This window comes from Dermacentor silvarum, chromosome 6 (assembly GCF_013339745.2).
Source record: "Dermacentor silvarum isolate Dsil-2018 chromosome 6, BIME_Dsil_1.4, whole genome shotgun sequence".
Lineage (NCBI taxonomy): Eukaryota > Metazoa > Arthropoda > Arachnida > Ixodida > Ixodidae > Dermacentor > Dermacentor silvarum.
Window position 1 is genome coordinate 179,653,107 of NC_051159.1, and position 24,132 is coordinate 179,677,238.

The 24,132-nt window shown below is 44.7% G+C and overlaps 1 protein-coding gene across 3 annotated transcripts in view; it reads right to left on the reverse strand.

Moving 5' to 3' along the window:
- LOC119456483 (normal mucosa of esophagus-specific gene 1 protein) overlaps positions 1-23,840 on the reverse strand; it is a 38,030-nt gene extending 14,190 nt beyond the window's left edge. Inside the window, exon 1 of one of the 3 annotated variants that reach the window (XM_049669898.1) lies at positions 23,591-23,840. Coding sequence is in view for 1 of the 3 variants with exons in the window: in XM_037718294.2 (XP_037574222.1) it covers positions 3,662-3,864 (203 nt within the window). In the remaining 2 variants the exon portion in view is untranslated. Of the gene's footprint in view, positions 1-3,661; positions 3,957-23,590 lie in introns of those variants that run through there. The other 2 variants (XM_049669897.1, XM_037718294.2) reach the window with 2 other exon arrangements.
- Positions 23,841-24,132: the final 292 nt, after the last annotated feature.

The window sequence follows — 24,132 nt, forward strand, 5'->3', positions numbered from 1 at the left end:
CTGAGCAACTACATAATTCAGCTCTTTCCTGTCAGCGCCCACAATATAACGGAACTCGGATAGGCATGAAATGGAAGTGTAGAGCACATGCGGAATTTCTCTCGTCTCATTTATCTTGATTTACCTTCAGTCATATTATTTTTCTGGTCGTGAAAGGGCGAAGGGCAATAAACATCAAGGCAGAGCCTTCGAGCAGCTGCGGTTGCTTTACGTCAGCATGGACAGCTGACGTGCGTATGGAAGTTAGGATAGCTCATTACACGGAGAAGCTGCGAGCGATACGAGCAACGCTGACTGAGAAAAAAAGCGCAGACCGGAGGATAAAAGCGACGTAAATACAGACCTTATCAAACGCAAGCCGAGGTTGGAGCTTGAATACGGCCTTGCGACAAAGGAACCCGCCTTCGTCTTTGTCAGGGCGCGTTGCTCGAGCGCGGACGCGAGAATCGCTTTCTTTTTTCGTTGACTCTTGGAAGTGTCGGCTAGTATAGCATGCTTCCTGTCAAAAAATTATCAACGTAGGAGAAATGGTGAAAAGTTCGGTTTTTGTTGACGAAGGGAGATGCTTCGTTGTGTGCGACGACACTTTGTAAGTCCTGGCTGTACGCCTCCATGCGTTACAACACTATGGATTCGTAAATGAGACACTAATGAGCGAGCAACACAAAAGTGAGGTTGAGTTGGTGCTGGATGAAGATGATGACCACGATCAACGTAATGAATGTCACAAGTGCAACATTCTGGGCGGGCTGCATGATAATCCATGTCGTTTTAAACATTAGTGCGAACTATACAGATAAGCCGGCAAAAGGGGAAACCATATACAGGGTGTTCATTTTTAAGTTTTACGGAATTTTTAGAAATCGCCTGTGGCAGGTAGCGTAATTCTTATCATTGAGCTAGGTTATTCGATGAGGCGCACTTTAGTAGCACGAGAAATCGAAACACATATTCAACTAATTGACAAATATTCACTAATTAACTTCTTAGGTAATTACTTTACGACACATATTGCAATTTACGAATTGTAGCCGGTGAGCTTGTCAGGCGGATCCACTTGGAATGAATTTCCAGAACGACACCAGTTTGGAGATATGCGCCTTCAAACTCGCCGTAAAAGTGCACTGTTCTTCTACTTAGTTTTTTACCAAAATACAGTTTTCTTCCCCTCTTCCCCTTCCCTTACGTAGAGTAGCAGGCCAGATGTTCCATTTTCCGGCCGACCTCTCTACATTTTCAAATCATTAAACTACTTCTTCTTCTACTGTTTTATACATCGAAGTCCAAATGCAACTGGAACGCCCATGTATTTCGTCCCACACTTTGGGAAATAATATCTCGAAACTGGTGTCATCCTGTCATCCATCATCTCAAATGGATGCGCCTTGCAAACTCACCGACTAGAGTTCATAAATTGCAATATGTGTCGTAAAGTATTCAACCAAAAAGTTCATTAGTCAATTTTTGTTAATTATCTGAATATGTGTTTCGATTTCTCGTGCTACTAATGTCCGCCTCCTCGAATAACCCAGCTCAACGATAAGAATTATGCTACCTGCCACAGGCGATGTTTAAAAATTCTGTAAAGGTTAATTTTGAACACCCGGTGTATGTACTATGTATGCGTTTCCTTATTTGTTCGTATGTTGTTCACTCTAATGTTTCAACAGCCTAATGATGATATTTCGTGCTTTCAGTAGCCTTTTATAGCTTAACTGAGACAGAGCTCGTAATGCTGAAGTCGTCCATAAGCGTGCGCTGCCCTTTTCAGTAAGCCTATCATGCGATCGCTGGTAATTTTCCGTTGTCGGAGTATATAGCGTCGTATTTATCACTGACCCAGAGCACTGAGATAGTGTTATTGCTTTATCCCGCCACCAGGGCCCCATTTATTTCTCACACACAAACTCGCTTCGTGGCAAAGCCACGAAGAATGAACGCATAAGAGCAAGAACGAGCAAGCCGTTTCATCGTCGCGACAGCTGTCGGCCAAGCAAACATTCTAGTCTATCATTAAGGTGCTAACTGTGGATTGTCATCAGCCACCTCAAACGCCTTTTCGTCATAAAGCATCCACCCAGTTTCTGCGCGCAATGGAGCGTTAGCGCCCACATTTACACGACTAACATTTTCCAGGTGCTGATCTTGTTTATATGTAGCTTTAAATTTAACATTTAAATATAATAATCAAATATAATATTTCGCTTTTGATCGGTCTCACCTATTCACGTTTTGGGCAACACCGCATTATCTTTGCTGTTTGACATGATTGGCGCGCCGCACTCGCTTTTGAAATCACCGTTAAAATTAAGGGAGACAAAGCGCTCCCAGTGCTCTTATGCACCGCTCTACACCTCCGAAATGGGAAATCTCGGATAAGAAATTAAAGGGAACATTGACACCCCTTATAAAGAAAAATATTTGTTCGCAAACTATGTCGAGCATTTGCACACATACTACTCTATACATTCGCAGTTTGTTAGGCTGCTACCACGGAAATAACATCAATTTACGGTCAAGTAACAATTAATATGCTAGCTCACGATCTGGGAACTTGCCACAAAGACAGAAAGAACGGTTTGGCCTTCTAGCGCTGCACGCGAGGTCGTAAATTCGCTCTCCGTTGGCAGTGGTAAGATTGCGGTAAGAATGTACAAATATTCGTATTTCATAAAATAAAATAAATAAAGGAAAGAAAGAAAGAAAGAAAGAAGGAAAGAAAGAAAAGGGAAAGAAAATTGAAACAGTTTGGCCACAATACTACGTCGTCACTGACTGACTCTGTAGAGCGTAGTCTCTGTACTCTGTAGAACGCAAAACGTTGCACCCTGAAAAAAAAAAAGTTGTTGCATTTACTAAGAAATGGTTCTTTAGGTTCTCAACAACATCAGTTAGTAACTTTAACTAAATAAAAGACAAAAAAACGTGCATAAGTCAAGTAAACTACGAAAAAACGTGCATAAGTCAAGTAAACTAAGTAAAAGAGGAACTCATTCCTCTTTACTAACTGCGTACCACACACACACAAATAAAAAAAAATACAAGAAACAAAAGAAAAACAGGACCCGTATTCACAAAAAGCTCTTACGCTATAATTTTTCGTAAGAAGAAATTCCCGCCAATCCTGGCGGTGGACATGTCATTAGCAAATGCGACTAGCCAGTGGCAAATAGCATTTACGAAAGAAAAACTTTGTGAATTCGGCCCCAAATGTTTACTAAGCGTAAATATTGAATGCGTAAATAATATGATCGAATTACTCAGTTGAGTGTCAGGAATTGTTTAGAAGATCACGGCATCAGTGACAGAAGATGCTGCTAAATGGCAGCTGTGAACTGAATCCTGAAACATGTGTAACTAACCTTTATAACGTGTGTCTCAGCTAAGGTTCGCCAAGTGGTTCAAATAAAAAAAAAACAAATAAAATAAAAAAAAAACAAAGATTTAAGAAACACGGTGCAAGATTTTAAGATCTACGATGTTCGGTCGTCACACCTCTGACGACGAAACACCATAGATCTTTATATCGTATCTCGCACTGCGTTAATTTAAATCTCTTCTTTCTTAGAACAGCTTGACTAACGTTAGCTGAGACGCCCTGAATATTAAGTACCTACAACTATGTGCTTGTAAGTGTTCACCAGCGAATCAATCAACCTACCTGGGAGAGTTGCTGGAGGCGCCCGAGTTGGTACGTACGCGATGCCACCGAGGCAAGGATGAGCGCGAAAGAATGTTTCTAGGGTATTTCCGGCCGAGGCAAACAGAGGCGAGAAAACGCGCGTCGATTGCCTCTATGGAAGCGCGAGTTGCAGCGAGAACGAGAAACGGCTTCCGAGGGCCTCGCCTATATACAGCGCGCATGGAGAATGAAAGAGGAAGTGCTGATAACCTGCTGCAACCCGCTCTCAATGAGATCGCGTTCCGCTGCAATGGCTAGCTCCAGTGCACTGTAAGCGTTTAAATGGTCGAAAAAATAGACGCACGACACGTTCTGTTATCAAAGTGAGGCTGCAGGGGGTGGGTTGCCGCTAGCATTGCAAGTGCGTCGGAAAGAGCAATATCGCTACCGATTGGCAATTTTCTAGCGATAACACCAAATCGACCTACCCAAACGTGTCGGTGTTGTGATGGCTGGGAAAACCTGATAAAAAAAAAAAAAACATACTGTAGCGCAAACACACACCATTTTATGCATATGTGTTTGCGACGAGTGCTGTGGAACAGTGCTTTATGGAGAACGAATAGCAGAGTGGCAATGCCTGTTTTGCTGCTCAAGAAAGGCAGTGGGCGTGCCACACCGAGTCCACGAGTTTACTATTAGTAAGCTGTATAGGCGAAGACTTTGTCTATATGATAAGTTGCATGTAACGTGCTTTCAAAGCACAGGTGTTCACTCGTTAACAACAAAGTGGATCTTCATCTGCTACGTTGTCGACAAAACTGTGGTTACGTACAAATTCTATATAAAATAATGTTATGAGAAGTACAAAAGACAAGTGCGGGGGTAGAGGTGATCGAAACATTTAACCTTCGGCATTTTGCTATGTTTAGTTGTACATATTGCAGCCTCGCATATAGGGATGTTGCACGAATTGGCCAATAGAAAGGAAATATTGGTAAACAGGCGTATGCTATAGAAATAGCCGATCAAGTCACGGTGCATTCATAACCGCACAAACAAGAGAAAAATGGCATACCTAATACAAATTCCAAAGAAACTGACTAAACAGCTATAATACACTTCTCGCGAACAGGTATTGGATAAAAATAAAAACCCCTTCAACATAGGTGAGCCGATAATCCCGGTTATGGAATTCCAGTGGTCGGCAGGGGCGGCAATGTCAAGAAGTATGAGTGAAGGTGCACACACTGCCTCATTATCAAGCTGTGACCCACTATTTGTCGCCATTACAGCCCCCTCATAAGGCGACATTGTGCTGGAAATAATAAAAAGAATGAAATGAAAACCCGCCAGGACAAATGTGCTGGCGAGCAAAGCTGCAATAGGCACGATAGGAACGCCACGGCTTTTTTTTTTTTTTTTTTTTTTTTTTTTTGCATCCTCTTATGTGGTCAGGATGTACGGTTTGTTTGCTAAGCGACGGGCTGGGACAAGAATAGACGTAAGCCAAGCGGCCTGCAGCTTTTATGAAGCTCGGGTATTTCCGTACAGGAACCGGAAACAAATGCTAGGGCAACAGACAGCTGGAATCTTGCTTAGTTTGTCTGCAGCTGTAGCTCCAGCGGCGCGTCCAATACTATTTTCAAGCGGAGTATGACGAAAGTTGCGACACCCAACCTTATCTTTAGCCTCCTAAGTGTATAACATTTATATCGGTCTATTTCATCTAAATAAATGGAAACAGATTGAGAGTAGGCGAAAATTTATTTGAAAAAAAAAAAAGGCAGTGAGATCACCGAGAGATAAAACTACAGCCTGCGGATAAGTATACATGGGGACATGGAGAAAATGAAGGGAATGAGGGATGAAAACGAGAACAAAAAAAGGGTGTGATTATATAAACAAATTCCTCTTCAGGAGAAATGGTTCTGATTGAAAGCGGTTGAATCAATTTCGATGAAATTCGTTATGATTATAGGGGAAGGCTGAATGTTGTGACTGATGAAGCAGAATTTCCGCCTAGACTCTGTATTTTACAAAAATTCACGAAAGTTTTCATGTTTAGAACGTGACAACAGCAGTTCGGCTTTATAACGAGAAGTAAGAAGGCGAATTACAGACTACTTCTATTGCTGCTTTAGAAGAAGACCAAGCCGACCGGATACAGAGTTGGTCTAAATTGTTACTTCGATTTGGCAAAAGTTTCTGGGACAGCCGTAATGTATACAGAGTCAGATTAACAATGCTATAGTTATGGGAACTTTTAATCACTGGGAGCACAAGATTAAAGAAATGCGATATCTGTACTCATTAAGAAAGCTATGGAGCTGTAAAATTGGCTTCTTAAACATTTTGAATCTTTGCACTGCCTTACATTTTCTTTATTACAGGAAATTAAGTAGTTACACGAAATCACATGTTTGGAGGTTCGACCTTGATCGTTTAAACGCAGTGAATTTCCCTCACGTCACTTCATAGTCCTCATTCATCGTTCCGGTGTGTATAAAAAGTATAGCGCCTGCCGCACGCGCCCTTACAGCATGCATATTACGGCATGCAAGCCTATATTTTACCATTACGGAGCTGGGCGTAGCATTGAACAAAGTTGCGGCCACTGTAGCATTACTATACATGTGCCAGTTTTCTCTGACCGGCCCTCGGACGCCTGTATCAAAGGCTGCGGGTCCGCTTAGTCGCTCACCTCACAAACTAAAGCTGCTTGTATGAGAGCAGGATTATATTAGCCCCCGATAAAGCAGTGTGCTATATATTAATCTCATGAGTAATTTAACACGTTACGAAGCCGTCGTTACCCAGAGGCGTTATCAGGTCCACGTCTTAGCTTTCAGAAGAGCACTGCCCTCTTAAAGTAAACCGCGATATCCTGTCTTGAGTCACTCCGTTAAACAGATGCCATTCCTATAAGGCGCATGCAGGATAACTTTACACCTGCGAGGCGCTTGCTTTGAATGTTTAAACAAACTGCCGCTTGCCTGCATCTTCAAAATTAAACGGCGTCGCGTGCTAGCTCGTTGGTTTTCCACTGTTTGCACGATAGCTATAGTTAACGATCTTTACTCGCCGTATGCCTCGGACAGCCTTCCGCTTGGGTGTCGTATACTTGGCGTGCATTAGCAATGGCCTGTGCGGGCTACACGCGAGCACGTCATACCACGGGACTCTCGTTTTTCATTCTGCTCAAGATCGGCTCTTTCGAGCAAGGACGCATCGATCGAGGCTCGAATTGGTCTGCTGGGGTGTGCCTTGCCGGCGGGCCAATTCGGGCAGGTACTTGCTTGGTAGTATTTGATTTGAATGACCCACACACACACACACACACACACACACACACACACACACACACACACACACACACACACACACACGCACACGCACACGCACACAGCGGAGCTGAATATCATCCCTGCTGTGTGACATCCCTGCGTGTGTCACACAGCAGGGATGCGTGTGACATCCCTGCTGCCACGGTGACCTTTCTTTGCGCGGAAAAGGTAGGCAACATTATGGTCCATTTTGTTCTTGATGTAGCATCGAAATACACTGGTAGCTTGAGGCAATAGAGGAATGACGCGAAACGCCTAGCCTCTACACGTTAGTGCTCTGATTAAGTCCACTCTGATACCACTCTTGTTCAGTACAAATTATACCCCATCGCCCAACATGGGCGGGTTAAGAAGGTGGTAGTAATCATGCATTTTACTGGCCAAATTATCAGGGGAGGGCGGATTTGTGTTTCTGCTCTGATTACACCTTAGGTTTGATACGCAGGATGGTTGACTGGACCCCTTTTAAGCATATTTTTGCCGAGTGCGCCGTAATAGTAACTTTTCTCAAAGGTGAGAGGAAAAATGTGTTATCAAATACGCTATCTCTTGAATAGGAATTAGCTCTTCTGCCTAGGCTTGCTCTGTAATATCTGAATAGATGGTGAAAAAACACACTTTGACGGCGGCGGAATTAGAAAGAATGGTATGTTTTAGCCTACGTGTATAGAGACAGCGTAGAGTGACGTAACTTTCTCAGTCTCTTTCCGTCCTTTATTCAAACTTTCTAGGGAGCCTACCTGCAAACGCTGTTTTAGGGTGGTGAAAGCGCCACAATTGTGACCGCTATTTACCGTGAAGTTTGGTGGGTAGCCATTTTGGTCCTCAATCTCGCTAGAAGTCGTGGCGCATTCCTGCATTTTTAATTTTTAATTTTTTTTCTTTGCCCTGATGTACCCATGTTGGCACCCGATTGATTAAATTTCCTTAATTTAGTTTTATACCAATGCGCACATGAAACCTGCATGCATCTTTAATATACTAGTTGCCTTTTATTTTTATTTTAACACATCAAACTTATTCTTTTTTATTGCATGTCGTGCGACACGTATAAAGCAACAAGTTATAAGGCACGGTGGCGTGCCCGTGGTAGCATTATCTCACGCCAAGAATGTGAACTGCATTAAGCATTGTCGTTGCCTTCCACTTGTACGTAATATATAAAGGGTGTTTTTAGTAGTGTGCTGTAATGAAGGCTGTGCTTACTAGCCTGTTTAACTAAAACGCAGACGCACCGTGTACTATGTTCAGACACGCTATATGTCTCTGGCTGCTGAGGCCAAAGTTTATTACAAAATGTTAGTTTCAAGTCACCAAAGGTTGCGGGAAACGGTTGTCTGTCGGCTGGTCTTTCGTCATTTAGTGCCCCAGACCTTATAATTTGTCGGAAAGTTTAACCTGCCAATTTAGCTGGCGGTGGAAAGTATCCTTACAAAGGCTGTCACCACCCTAAAACAGCGCTTGCATGTAGGCTCACTAAAACTTCCGGCTCCATCGCGCCGCAGTCGCAATGTCATGTACAAGCGATAACCACAACTGCTGACATTATGTTTTATCTGCATCGATTGCCTATGAGGCGCTGAGCAATGAAAATGTACAAGTACTTTGACCCCGAGGGGGAAAATAATAGTCAAGTTAGTGGCGTGAACATGTTGATAAAGATTTAGTATTGAAATGTTTCCCGCCAGAATGACATGTTCTAGTTGCGTCATTGACTTTGCTTCTAATTAAATTTACATTTACTTATCACTAGTTGTTGCTGGCCTATAGTTGGTTCAGGAAAGGAAAAGAAAGAACGTTAGGACAGACGCTCTTCCATGTCCTGTTCTTACGTAATATCGTGTCGTGTCCTATCACATCATCACATTTATTTATTTGTAATAGTTGACTTTCAATCAAGTTGTATTGGCGGAACCAACTTTTATGTCTCAATTTTATGAATTCACTGAGTTAACAAGGGAGCATTCAATAAGGGAGCCAATACAGCGAACATGATACATCATCATAATAATCATCATCATTATCCCTCCCTGTGGCCTCCCCCTCTGATCTCCAATTACCCCTGTCTTGCGCTAGCTGATTATAACTTGCGCCTGCAAATTTACTAACTTCATCACCTCACCTAGTTTTCTGCCGTCCTCGACAGCGCTTCCCTTCTCTTGGTATCCATTCTGTAACTCTAATGGTCCACCGGTTATCCATCCTACGCATTACATGGCTTGCCCAGATCAATTTTTGCCGCTTAATGTCAGCTAGAAAATCGACTATCCACGTTTATATATATACTGACAACATAGGAAACATAGGGGAAATTACTTGTTGTAGTAATTGAAATGTACAAATTATAAATAAACTAAAATGAGAGTTAATTCGAAAACAACTGGCCGCACATGGGATACGAACCCACGTATTCGCATTACGCATGCGATGCTCTTATATGTATATATAGCAATTCGCATTTGTGCCTGCAAGCCAATATAACTTGCTTGATGAGAACGCGATTTTCACAGAGAGTGCGAATGGGCTCAATGGCTTACCAGACCACCCTTGTCGCCGTTTTCATTTCGCTCTGTATCCCGGCGTTTCATCTGTCGAACTGTTGCCATAGTAGCGCGGAATCCCTATTTCCGCCCGAGTCACTAATGGCGTAAACATCAGCATTTGTCAGCGAGCGCAACAATCTGCTTACAAAGTCCTAGCTGTGCGAGCACTGCGTGACAGCCTGGAAGTGGGTCAGCGAGTCACACATTGAATCGATCCGAGTGGGTTCAACAAAGAGGAGACACTTTGTCCTGCCTCGCTGCTTGCGGGCCCGGATATGACCATTCTCTGAGAGGCAAGGGAGCGCTTAACCTGACAACGCTGGGCCCACAGAATATTGCTTTGCTGGAGCTTGCCTCATAAATAGGCTTGCTGCGTTGGTGACGGTGATCTTCTGTCATTGGCGCTATGCTCCGCCCATTATCGCTGTCGGGAGATCGCTGCTGTTTATACTGCGGAAGACGAGGGCTGTGTGAGATTCCTGCACGCTATGATGGAGCGCCCGGGCCACTAAAACTCCAGGCGCAGCTTCCTTGCCATGGCTCAATGCATGCCGGATAATAAAAGCCGATAATCTGGTCGGCTGGAAGTGAAAAAAGAATAAATAGATAAATAAATAGATAAATAATAGATAAATAATAATAAATAAATAATAATAAATAAATAGATAACATGTGCCTTGGTTCAGGTCAATAGGGACTGTAGTTGCTAAAGTTGCTTGCACTGGTCATGTGAGGTATCAATGACATAATTATTCTAAAAAAAATGTGATGCAGTTACTGCGAGGGTACACTACTCTTCTGACGCTAGTCACAGGCGTGAGCCTGTCATCGTGCAAAGATCCACTTTTTTACTTTGACCAACTAGCTAAAGGGTACGTACAATAGTCAACCAATAAAACAAGACTAAATAACAAATGTTGTGGAAGCGTCCGAGACTAGAGACACTCTGCAAGCGCATTCTTCAAGTAATGCTATACAGTAAATCCAACAAACCACATTGGAAGATTGAAAAGGTGCTCCACACAGCAAGCGAGAAGACATCTCTTACTTGAGCTCCAAACTCTGCGAATTAGTCCACGACGAAGATGGAGCGGGTTGCTATCTTCAAGGAGACCGTCAACGAAGAAGCGAGTAACCAGAGAAAGTTTTCGCACTTGGCTTTATAAAACAAGGGACTTGAGACAATTGCTTAAGTTGTGAAAACGTTACCGAATTAAATAAAATGGAATCGACGTTAGACAGGTCTTTGATTAAGTCCGGGACTGTCCATGATGGCTGCGCGTGGTAACAGTGCAGTGATAGCAGACTCTTGCTGGTTAGCAAATGTTGGTCTTTCCGTCGTTCTTTGTAGCGTCTTTATGGTGCACCGAAGAGCGGCTGCACAGTTATTCCAGCTGCAAACCGTCAAAGGTTGTTTGACTTAGAACTTTCGAGTAGCAAGGACACGGAATGAAGACTGGACGTTCCACTATTGGTATTTCGGACGCCATGTCTCAGCCAAACAAATGAGTCAGTCAAGTTGGAGGAAAGCTAAAACCTGAGTGATGCAAAGAACATGCTTTTCACAAACGTGACCGAAAACACATCGTTAGATTTGGGCTGCCAACAATGCTCAATGCGAACACAATATTAGTGCAAGGTCTCAGTTATAACTGTCATTTTTTTTTTTACTCTTAGACGTTAAAATGTACAAGTAGTTACTTTTTTTGTCGCCTACATCTTGCTGTTTCCTTTGTACAAAGTGGATGTGCTATAGTATAAACTTTGACTTTTTAAATCTGTGACTTGTTTTTTTCTTTTATTATTATGGAAAAACAATAGAGGTTGGCACGATTATTGGCGCTGGGAACTCCTTTTCACCGGGCAAGCAAAACAAAAGCACAAAAAAGTGATGTACAATGACGAAAGTAGGACACCATGCAAAGTTCTACGCAAAAAAAAAAAAAAAAAAAACGAGAAAAAAAGAAACGAGAGAGAGAGAGAGAGAGAGAGAGAGAGAGAGTAAAGGACACTAAGAGACATACACAGTTCCGTAAACGAGTGAAAGTGTTCGACAGAGTCTGAAAACAGGCACATAAGCTCAGTTCATATCTGCAGAACAAGACGTATAACATATAACAGCGCAAGGCGTGAGCTACATACATGAAACATACTAAACAACCTTTGGTACTAAAGAAATAACAGCGGGGTCAACCCCAATACGTTTAGCAAGAACCTATTGCTTTCGCAAAAAAAAAAAAAAAAAAAAAAAAAAAAGATGACGCGTGACGCAAGTGCTCTTTTCTGCAGCTGTGAGTCAAAATACATCTTCGTAAATTGCCTCTTTCAATGTATGGCTGACTCAAATCTTCATTTGTATTGAGTCACGAATGAATTAAAACAATGTATATCTCAGACCCGATAGTATTTTGGCGACAATATTTACGCTTAGACGGGTGATAGGAGAAGAGCTTACGAAGTCACGTTACCCTGCATATGGCTGGCTCGGACTTTGAGGGTTGAAGTAATGCGAGAGGCCTATGTTGCGCATTAATGTTGAAAAAAGGCCTGTCTCTACATTCTGAGACTGAGTTTAAAACACAGCAGGATGTATGCGAGTTGATATTGATTGACAAAAAATGGTGCTAAAGAACGAAACAAAAGTAATCGCAGAAAGGCGCTTACTTGGGCGTATCTTCTATCGGAATCAGCATGGTATTTGAAGACACAAGAAAGCACAAATAAGACAGTATCAAGTTACACGTGTGTTTCACGATCTTTCCATATTGCTTATAGGAACGTTAGGAAAAGTGCAGCAGTTGATCAGAAGGAATCTTGCCATGTGCCCATGACGTCTTTAGAAATAATAAGTTGATTTTCATGCAAGACAATGAAGGCCGACTTATATAACATTATTTTTCTTAACCGGCTTCAGTGAACACTAGGGCGCAGCTCGAAAAACGCCGGGGTGTGGAAACGACGCCACCTAGCTTTGCCGTAGCGCTCCCCGATTCGCGTAATGCCCGGGATTTGAATTGATTTCGGCAGAAACGCGCTCATGCGCTGAGCGCCGCTTTCCCATTTGTTGATCGGCAAGCAGTGAGGGTAAAGTTCTACGTCTTGGTGTCGTGAATGCTCTACGGCATGGGCTAGCATACCGTATATGCTGGAATATAATGACAGCCGCAACGTCGGTTAAAATCCCAAGGTCTGAAACACTGTAATTAAAATGAGAATGAAGAAATGCGTCCTGCTATACTTGTGAAATGAAGTGTCGTGATTTCTACGGTAAATAATTATTTCCCATCTAAGCAAAATAAAACGCGAACAACTAATAAAAGCCTCGATTTGTCCATTTGAGCAGATGGCGTGATTAATGCCAATACATGGCTACGGAGTTCCGCAGCTGATCACGTGGTAGCGGGTTTGATTTCCTGCCTTGACAGCCAGTATTTCGATGGGTTCTAATGCAAAAGAGTACATGCACTTACATTTAGGTAGACGTTAGGGAAGCCCAAGTGGTCAAAATTAATTTTGTTCAAAGGACAATTTTGCCAGAAAACCTCCCACACAAACTAAGGGGTCGCCATCGCTGGCTGGGGCGCATTGACTAGTTTTGTTGATTTTTGCTTAGTTTCAAGGTTCAACCAGAAATACTAGCGCAACACAAACTACAGCGAGTTTCGATAATGATGTCAAATATATTCTGGTATATTCTGCATAAGAAATTGCTATCGCTAATGGCTAGTGTCTATGAGTTAGTTGTTCCATCACTCCATCGCAACATTATGCTGATATATGGAGCGACATGTGATGAAGATATCGCGAAGTATATAGAGTGCTGGAATTGATGTTGAAATAGGCACAAACTACGTTTTTGTAAAAAGAAGTAATGGGGACATTTTGTCTTACGTAAATCACGCTCATGGTTTAGCCTAAAACAATGAATGAATAATTTTATTTTCAAGAGGATTTTGCTTCGGCTTAAATGAAGGGATAAGGGTTGTTAGGGCAAGACAAGAAAAAAGACTTCGATGAGTTAGAATTGCCTAATAAAGAGCACTTTCTTGTTATTATTTCTGGGATTTTACATGCCAAAACCAGTTCTTATTATGAGGCACGCCGTAGTGGAGGGCTCCGGATTAATTTTGACCGCATGGGGTTCTTTAACGTGTACTGACCTGTTTGCACTTGGTTAAGTGAAGGAACAAGTGATAAAACTATAAGTAAGGGTTTGAAATTGCTGATAAGTAGGCCAGCTTAGAAGGCATTACATTTTTTGTAAATAATCAAAAAAAAGCGTCAATCGAGATAGTGGCGCAAAAATGTTACTGTGCTGGTAAAGAAACAATCATGTGCTTGCGCCATCAGCGCAGTTGTTGGCTGAAGGCGTAGATATCGAAATATTCAAGAGAAATGTGTAAGTTTGATTAGATGCAGTATGCGTGCTTGAAAAAAGCTTGATTGTTGTGGGCTGAGCCAGTCAGCATCTCCAGGCAACGTCTGCTTTACAGAACTTGACTCATTAGGTACATAGACGTCAGTATCACGTCCTAGTTCATGCTTCCTCGCATCCCCCCCCCCCCCCCCCCCGCCTGATTATTCTTTATATTCTTGTTCTTATTAATATTATTATTTAATATGCACACATATACACACAAGGACACGAAGGAAATAGGCAGGGAGCACGTTGACAACTGCCACCGAAAGGGGCACAACGCCTGCCTACTCTTTCAGGAGGAGGGAATAGAGTAAATGAAAATAGGAGAAAAGAAAAGAGGAAATAAAGAAATGACGGAGACACAGGCAGTGCAAAACAAAAACACAAATATTGTCTATAGATGGGAGGCCAAGTCAGTATCCTTCAGCAATATCTGCAGGGCTCAATGGGCCTGGTCACGTTGAGCAGCGCACCCCCTTGGAAACAGGAAGTCGTCAAGGGTCGCACATTACAGTCCAATAAGTCTATATTTTTTGATTAGCAACGCGCGCTGCGCAACTAATGCGGGACACTCTTAACTGAGAAGTTCAAGTGTCGCACAGGAGCCACAAAACGTACACGACGGGCTGTCCACACGTCCTTGTCGGTATCGGCGTTCGCGCACCAACACAGATCCAACCCTTAACTTGTATAACAGTGCTCTAGAATGACGGGGCAAACCTCGATCACAAACACGGGGAGGGAACGATCCGTTTGCAACAAGCTGGTCTGGCCGCTCTTTATGAGGTATCGGCCGGCGTATCAGAAGACAAGCGTTTTCAAACATACAGGAAATGTCAGGGCAGTCACATTCGTGGTGGGCACAACTTGAAGCGAGGCGATTAGCCTCTTCATTTCCAGCGATGCCCACGTGCGAGGGTATCCACTGATCCATGAGGGACACTCCACGCGAAGTAATTTTGCCGGCAGATTCTAGGATACTGCATAAAATTGGGCTATCGGAATTTTGTCTCAGTCTGCTGAGCGCAGCACGGGGGTCTGTAAGAATGAGGACCTTCAATGCGTTTAATTCTTCGTGCACGTACTTCAGAGCAACATCAATCGCTGCCAGTTCTGCAGTTGTTGATGAGGTTGGATGAAGTATTCTAAACACCCGTCTGATGTCAGTCGAAGGGCAGAAGAAAGCTGCAGAAGCGCCTTGGGCGTCGTTGCGTACAGATGCGTCCGTGAATACTTTAATATAACCTCCAAGTTTTTCAAATAGGTGAGACTGAGCCAATTGGAATAGTGCGGAAACAGGCTGGCTAGACTTTTTGTGTATTTCGGGAACTGACCGATAAATGGAGAAGGATTATTTGTTGCGCTTTTTCGGAGTTGTGAATGAAGTAGTGTCTTCTGAATTGCGAGTAATGTCAACAAACAATGCCGCCATTTTCCCCATGCGAGAGAACGGGCGTTGAATCAGCCGATTGATGAGTGCTTGGCCGTCTGATGCTCGGTGCAAACGCTCGATATGGTGTGGCGCTCTCTGGTTTGCTTCCAAGCTGAGGAACAACTGGTGCGCTTCTGTGAGTAGTGGAACAGATTTCGCCTCACGAGGTAAGCCAAGCATGACTCGGAGGGCAACACGCTGGTCCCGTTCCAATTGAGACATCACATTTGGCGGCACGTTAAAGACTGGCAAGGCATACATCCCGCCAGAGCTGACAGATGATTGATATACCTGAAGTGCTGTCGTCTGGTCGCAGCCAGTGCCCCTAGCAGTCAAGGCGGCCACATACTTGAGCAGCGACCGGGATTTGCACCGCACAGAGGTAATGTTAAGTACACCGCACTTAACAGGGCGAGATTCATTTGTTGCTCCTCCAACACGCACTTTCATGTTGCGTTCCGATAGAAAGTTATGCACGAAATGAAGCAGCCACCCGAAATTGCCGCATTCATAAGGGCAAAAATAATCGCCTTATGGGGAACCGAATTAAAAGCTTGGTGTATTTCCAGGAAGAACATGTATGCAGAGTGCTTGTTTTCTCGAGTAGACTCTAGATATGATACGAGATCTGGTATGATATATCGAGGGCTGAACGGGTGACAACGAAAGCCGCTCATGACATCAGGACAGAAATTCAAGTCTTGTAGCCTGCCATCTAGACGAAACAGTACCATTCATTCCATCAGCTTCATAACATTAGAAGTTTGCGATATTCGCTGGTATGACTTTGGGTGTTTTGCAGGGCGGCCGGGCATTAAGACTGTTATCACCACAGATGATTTCCAATTATTGGGGATCAGCGAGATTCGACACACTCCGTTATATGCGTCCAAGACATTTTGATGAAAGGCCTCATTGATGTTTCGTAACGCCTGGTACATAACACCGTCTTCAACAGGGTGTATGTATAGAGAGGCTGAGCGCGTGGCGCAGCTCCTCGAGAGTAAAGTCTGCTTCATCCATCTGGCAGGCAGGACCATATATCAAAACGTTGTGGTGTTCTGACTTGTCAGGGGGTTAAGGTTATTGTCTGCGTTTTCGCTTGACATAGGAGGTACGGAAAGGTCGGCAAATGCTTCCGCAAGAATTTTCGGAGTCCGGCCAGTCGTTATGCACAAAGCAGCAGTTGGATTCTTGCAGATCTCAGGAGTTCGGAGAGCCTACAGTATGCGCCAAACACTTCTAAAACCATTCGCCGTATGCAGAGAACTACACAGTGCATGCTGCCCAGCTCTTTCGACGAAGTTGTTTTGTGTGCCGCCGTATGGCTGCGTCTAGGCGGTTATACACCGTCCAATCGGAGCTTCTTTTAGAGCGCTGCGCTCTCCTGTAAGCGTGGCGTCGACAGGCGCGTAGCCTCAAGAGCTAAAGATCAGGGTTCGGTTAATCTATGCCCCGCCGTCGTCTTATGGTAGTTCGTTGAAGACACTCGCTCACCAGTTTGAGCAGCTTGTCGTGTGATGGGGCCTCTGAAATCAGCTGACGTAACTTGTTACCGTTTGTCACTGTGTAGGCGGCAGTCTGGCGGCTAGGAGTATGTTCTGGAATCAACCAAATTGGTAGGTGATCTAAGCCCCATTGGTCAGATTCACATGACCAGGCCAGACACGCTTCTCTTGTAGATATCGCAAGGTCGATGGTGGATTGTTCTTTTCCTCTGCCGATCAATGTAGGTGAGCCGTCATTGAGTGTTTGTATGTAATGTCTAACAATAAGCTCGTTGATCTCCACCCCACGCTGCTCTTGTGAACGAGAACACCAGCGAGGATGGTGAGCATTAAAGTCTCCGCACAGCACAAATGATGGGCCACACCGAGAGACTAAGCCCTCCAATAAGGCGGTGTCTGAAGATCATGTCGGTCGATAATATATGCTTGCCACAGTCGCCATCGTATCTCTGCGACTCACAGTAACGGCTGTACATTCAAAATCGACGTCACAGATATCGCTTGTGTCAATAACAGCGAAATGTAGGGCAGCTCGGACGTATAGCTATGCTTTTGAAGTATTTCGCGGATGCGTGGCGTCTGTGCACTTCAAGGACCCGCATGCCGGCGCTGTGCATCAAGCGTTACTGTGGATGCCTACGAAACCTGGAAGTCTGAATTCTTCTGTTCTTACATTGGTTTCTTGAAGCGCTATAACATCTGGCGGGGTGTTAATTGCTAGGAGCCGAAGGATTAGATCGGCATGCCGCAGTCGTAAGGACCTGACATTCCATTGCAGCACAGAGGGACGGGGCTTTCCACAAGCGTTCATGTTGTTTCTACTGAAGGCCGTTGAGAACTGAACAAGAGCCTCCAGAAGTTGCTCTGCGGCTAATGCTGCTGGTGTCTGACGACCGGCAATCAGAGATCTAACGGCGTTGACAAGCATCTTAAGCAGGTTGATAAGCGTTCGTCATCGTTGACCAAGACGCACCCTATTTACAGAGTTTTCTACTGTAGACGACGCCTTGGATGAAGCTGGTTCCGACGCTTTCGGAGGCGTGATCCTGGCAGATACTGGTTCGGACGCTTTCGATGGAAGCGCCAGCCACGATGTCGCAGAGAGACAGAAATTCCGCCTCCCCCCTTGTTGCCGATGCGAGGTGTGTTTGCCATTCTTCGAACGTGCGGGTATATCTTCAGTTTTGCCATTTGCAGCCGCTGGACGGGCACTGGGGCTACGCGGCTTCTCTCCTGATGTCTTCTTCTTAGCTTTCTCTTTCAGAACATGTAGTTTTTTTCCTCAGTGTGGGACATTCTTTGTCTGCTGCTGACTACGCTATTGCTACAGGACATAACTTACTGTGATATTTGAAGAGAGTGAAACGTGACGCTACGGAACTTCGAAGTGTAGTAAATATGCCAAAAATCTCATTCGGCAAACAAAAGCGATGGCTGCAAGTACTGTCTCACTCATGTTGCAAACAATATAGCGAGATGCTCGCAACTGCCGCTAGGACATATATTCCACCTTTCTATGTGTCATCTTTTCAGACGGGCGTCAGAATTCTCCATGTTTGGCCTCCAGATGACTTATTTGTCCGTTATGTCTGAGTGTCTAGCTGCGAGTTTCTTCAAATCGGTCCGCTTACAAGGTGTCCTGTGCCCGCGCTAAGGAAAATATGCATGCACGCGATCGATCAAAATGTTACATATTCAAACCTCGTATCTTTGTTACATTCTGGCGAAATCTGGTCGAGTCTACTAAACAATTGAATAGTTTTAAAAACTAATAATTACACTTGTAAGAAAGCTGGCACATATTACAATTTATATCAACGAACAGGTTCGTTGATATAAATTATGGCAAGAATGAATGCTGATAGTTTTAATTGGAGCCCACTATCGTCAACTCGTACATTGGTAATAAACATCTACATCACTATCATCCACCGCGAGGTGCATTTTTTTGCCGATTTGCGAAGGGAAAAGCAGAAAGATGGTCATACGGAGGGATTTGCTGCTGTGTGGGAACGTTAATTTAGCCAGCGCTGACAACAGCTGCAAGAATAAAATTTCGAAATTAGAAAGAAGTAAAACAACTATGCCCAGCATCGACATTTGTCAGTGGCGCAGAAGGCTGACCTCTTTCACTTTAATAAAAGCGTCCGCATCCGGTGTCTCGGGCAGGGACGACGTAAGGGGAAGCGCGCAAATCCTCGTTAGTCCCGACCTCCTCCCGACAAGGGAGGTGGGGAGGGCTGGCTGGTCGAAGTGTGGCTCCGCCCCTGGCGGCCTCTTTACGACCGGTATAGGCGCGAGCACGGCAAAGGCGACGCAACAGAAATGACGATGCCGTGGGTTGCCGCGACGCCCGAAATCAATGAAGCATTCAATATCTTGCCGACCAGGCGCAGCCAACGATATATCAACGCATGCATGTTGATCAATATTTGATAAGCGGAAATACTCAAATAGTGGGCTGTCAAACATAGCCGAGTAACAAAATAACCGACGCACGTGACTCCAGATGCTCAAAGCGGTATCGTAACATGTAAACAAGGCGAAGGGGTTTAACTCCCCCGCAGTGAAGGCCTCTGTGGTTATGCCAATTCTGCTGTCACGCACCAAGGTCGCGCTTTCGATACCAGGCTGCAGCGGCCACGTTCCGCGGAGGCAGAATGGAAAATACCGAATTAACTTACATTAGATGCAGGTTAAAAAGGTACATGAAGCGATACTAATATGGAATCCTCAACTACGCTGTCACGACTGTGCGGTTCTAGACGTAAAACTCAGTAAATCAAACAATTGTTCGGTACTTGGAGATGTTCGATCACGAGCACGTCGTCAAATAATAATTCTACTTCGTATAGGCGGCGTGCGTTAAACACGCTCGCTGCTGCATAGTCTGTTAAGGATTTCTCCGCCCTCACTCACATTAAATTAGAAACGCGTCATACGAAAATTTAAGTAAATTCAAGCGTTTAGGAACTTCTTCGCGCTGCAATGAAACAGAGGTCAGCCAAAGACGGTTGGAAACCCTACAAGTCGCCAACTCACCGCATAGCATTTTTTCCCTGTGTATACTATTGTTGTTTTTAATAACTGTCTTCTTCGGCATGCTTTCCTGAATTGACATTCGCGCATGTAGACTTCTATACAATGTATAGGTGTGCACGCAGGCACTAGCCATATCTGTGGTGGTGTAAAACAGCTCACTAAATTATAACATAGTTAAGTCTTGACATTTAGTTAAAATAGAATGGGGCACTGCTTATTGTTTCTGTGTTCGTTTTTAAGGAGGATGAGGACGTTTTTGGCTGCAGGCAGATCTAGCAGCGCCATTCAGCATAGCTTAACAATCCACCATTTAGAGGCATAGTGCGCAGCAGGTGAACAAGACGACGGCGCACAGAGAAACATAATATATACGATCCGTATACCCGACCCCCTCAGCCCAACCGCCTCAAATGAATCGCTGAGCTTGATATCATCGTCGCTAAGCATAATATTATCGTGATTCATTCTCTGAGGCAGAACTTCTGGCCTGCCGCATGTTTAGCGATCGCATGGACCGAACTGCCGCAACACCACATTTGCTTTCCGAATACCTCGACTGAAATGGAGGTTACAAGGTAACTAGCCGTGCTCTATGGGACTTGTTTAGACTGCGCCTAAATCAAAGTGCACGGAATTAATTGTCCGGAGGACGTACGCAAGCTTCCAATGTGAAACAGTTTGTCTATTACTTGTACTGGTTTAGTCCCTCATAACAATGCAAAATATGCAACTTTACCCTATTTAACCCCTGCTTAATTTGGCGAGGGCGCGAATCACGCCCTATGCGAATCGTACAAGATGAGAACGATATAAATAAAGACGTATTATGTTTTCCTGGTCACGCTTCAATTTACGCTGGCAGTATCTTTAAGGCACTGATAGGCGTCTCTTTACACGCGAGGTACTACCACGTTTTGCTCATTTCGAAAGAAACTGCCGACCCCTGTGGCTTCTACGAATCGGTCCTCAATTGTTGCTCTCACTAGGAACCCTACGCTGGGCAGCGCAGTTTCTGAACCCTCAGTGTCTCCCGCTGGAATATAAGGCGCCGATGAAAGGAAAAACGGGACCGGCGGCGCGGCGACGACGTCTCGCCTCGGCCGTCGCCATGGCAACGGCGATTCCACGCGAAGCGGGATGGCGCAATGACACCGGTTGCTGCTCGGGCGCCGCAATAGCGAAGCCAACCCTGTGCGCGCGCCCTTGACGCTGGTCGACGCTTCGGACTCGGGTCGAGCGTCGGCGAACGTGAATAGCATCACGTAGGCCCACCCGCGCTACTGTAAAACACACGTGATCGTACGTCCCACACACAGTAGCGTGGGTGGGGCAGAGGGGAGTCGCTAAGGCAGAAAAAGAAAGAGCGAGCTCGCGCAGCGACGAAAGATAAGTAGCTCGCCTGGCTGCCGCGCTGTTCCTCGTTGCAACACGGGTCGTAAATGCACCGACGACGCGAACAAACTTTCCCCGCTACGCGGTCCGCGCCGGCGGATATGGCCCGGGCACGCTCACTACATGGTTGCGTTCCTGCCTTGCATTGTTCGATGCATATCTGTACCGAGACCCATCTCACCACGCTGCCGCGTACTTTATTTATATCGTTCTCATCTTGTACGATTCGCATAGGGCGTGATTCGCACCTTCGCCAAATTAAGCAGGGGTTAAATAGGGTAAAGTTGCATATTTTGCATTGTTATGAGGGACTAAACCGGTACAAGTAATAGACAAACTGTTTCACATTGGAAGCTTGCGTACGTCCTCCGGACAATTAATTCCATGCACTTTGATTTAGGCGCAGTCTAAACAAGTCCCATAGAGCACGGCTAGTTACCTTGTAACCTCTATTTCAGTCGAGGTGTTCGGAAAGCAAATGTTAATTATTATTTTTTCTTAATTTTTGCTTTAGTACCAAGGCCTCAGTTTGAAATAGCATCTTAAGCAAAAGAGCAGAGCATTCAAGGTCGTTTCAGAAAAGGAATAGCCAACGTGATAATCAATTAGAGTAAAATTTAATGGGTCCAATCATTTGCAGAGTTCGTGCTTTACACCATTCAACGTGTAAATGGCGTTATCATTGACCAGCGACGCAATGCCAACTTACACATGGAGCCTAAAAGTCGTATTCCGGTAACTCACTGTATACCCGAATTACCGGCCTGAGCGATCCAAGTCAGGCGGGCCTTTTCGCCTTCTTGTACCTCTTCCCTCTCTCTGTCACACACACGCACTCACTCAACCAGGGACACTCAAAAGAAGACAAATGCAGCCCTTTGTAACACTTTGCAGCGTTGTCAGTGCGCTGCTCTTTTAGGGCAAATGATGCCATTGGAGACAATTACCTGCCATAAACAACAAACTGAGATGAAAGGTTTTCTTTGGCGTCTAGTGCATTTTAATGAATGACTAAACAGACAGCAATAACCCTATCTTTTTTTTTTTTTGCTTTTAAACAGGAATTATTCCATTCGGAACAGAACACTTGCAAAACAGAGTCTGCTCCAGAGAGGAACTGCACAAGATAAGACCATTTCAAGCTACACCAGTCTGATGTAACATCGGCTTTGAAAACATATGACAGTTTCTAATAGCGAAAGCAATAAAGTAACATTCTTTTTAGGACGAATAATACTGGCTTAACTCTGCAATTTGATGCGTGTTTTTTGCCGCCACCACCACCAAAAAAAGCAAGCAAACAAGAGACGAATATGCCGGAAAGGGTAAAGGGCGTCAACGTGCGTTTCCGTTACAGCATTATCGAACAAAGCTAGGCCAAAACGGCGTTTGCTTTCGCATTATTAACGTTGCAGCAGACTTTCTCCTGTGGTGCTGCACAAAGACGGGCTGTCCGCGTACCACGTGTGCCAGAACCACCTGAAACGACTCGAGTGTAAACAGGGGAGCTACGGCTGGCTTTGACGTTGCTGTCTGATGTCTGGTTCAGAGGTGGTCTAACATTGACGTATGGAGGAGCTGGCATGTCCGGGTGGAGTCCGGGTACCTTTGGCATAATTAATCTGTGAACATACGTAACCTGTAGAAGCGACAATTCAACGAGACGCAACCAGTATAGTGCAGTAACAACGAGGATGAAGCACTGATATGCAATGTATAGCATTTCAGCAGGTTGCACGTGAGTGGTCTGCCCAAAGAAGCAAAGAGAGCGAAAGGTGCGTGAGAAAAGTTGCGGACGTATTTACTCTTGTAAACTGACACGGCCGCACAGACAGCAAACGCAGACACCGCGATCGTCGTACGATGCTCCTATAAATATAGAGCCCAAGAGTCGCAGGAATCCTCAGCGAATTCGTTCGCCATGATTCTGCCCCGTCCCGCCATACTCGTTTCACAACCCATTAAACTGGGTCATATTACAGATGAAACGAAACTCAAGAAAGGAATTAGAAAATAAAAAAAGCTTCTTGTCTTTTTTTCTTTTTTGTTGTTGTCCGGTTAAGGTTTTCTTGGCAGTTTAAACAAAAGTGTCTTCGGGGAAATTTATATCTGTACTGCATTTGTCAAATTCACGCTTAAATGAAGTTAAAAACTTTCTCTGGCCTGGTTTTATCTTATAGTTATTCAATAATTCCATGGAGCGTGCTGATTCGCTCACAAATAGCGCAATTACTATAATTTGTTTTCAGTTGTTCGAGGAAAACACCTGGATACGTCTGCTTACCTTGACGCGATTTCTCGTTGACACCGCCCGCTCGTTCCCGTCCTATGCAGTCCTTTTTTTCTCGCGGAGTTCGCGTTCCTTTCTGAGACGGTTGAGGGAAGAGGAGACCGGCTACTTGAGGGTGGAGTGAGAACAGCCGATGAGGGGCCCGTACGGCTCGCTGACGATGGACGTGCTGCTCTTGTCAAGCGCGAGTCTGTCAACGGATTCTCCTATGGGACAGCCCAGCGCGTCTGACTGTAAGCGGGGCACAGCCCATCGATCTGGTCGGCGCTCTAACTCCGGATCCGAACGCAAGAGCTCGAACTGGCGGTAGAGCAGGCGCCATCTGTTGATACTTGTGGGCACAGTGGCCGCCCGGCAAGAAACGCACCTGTATTTCGGTGAGCGCCGGCTGACGGCGCCTGTGGCTAATTGTATTTAGAAGTGGTGTAATTGTATGTAGAAGCCCCCGTATGACAGCTGATACGTTCTTAATATCACAATTTAATTTATACTTATGCTACTAAAAACGTCATTTGCTACAGATGATTTTAGTTCGC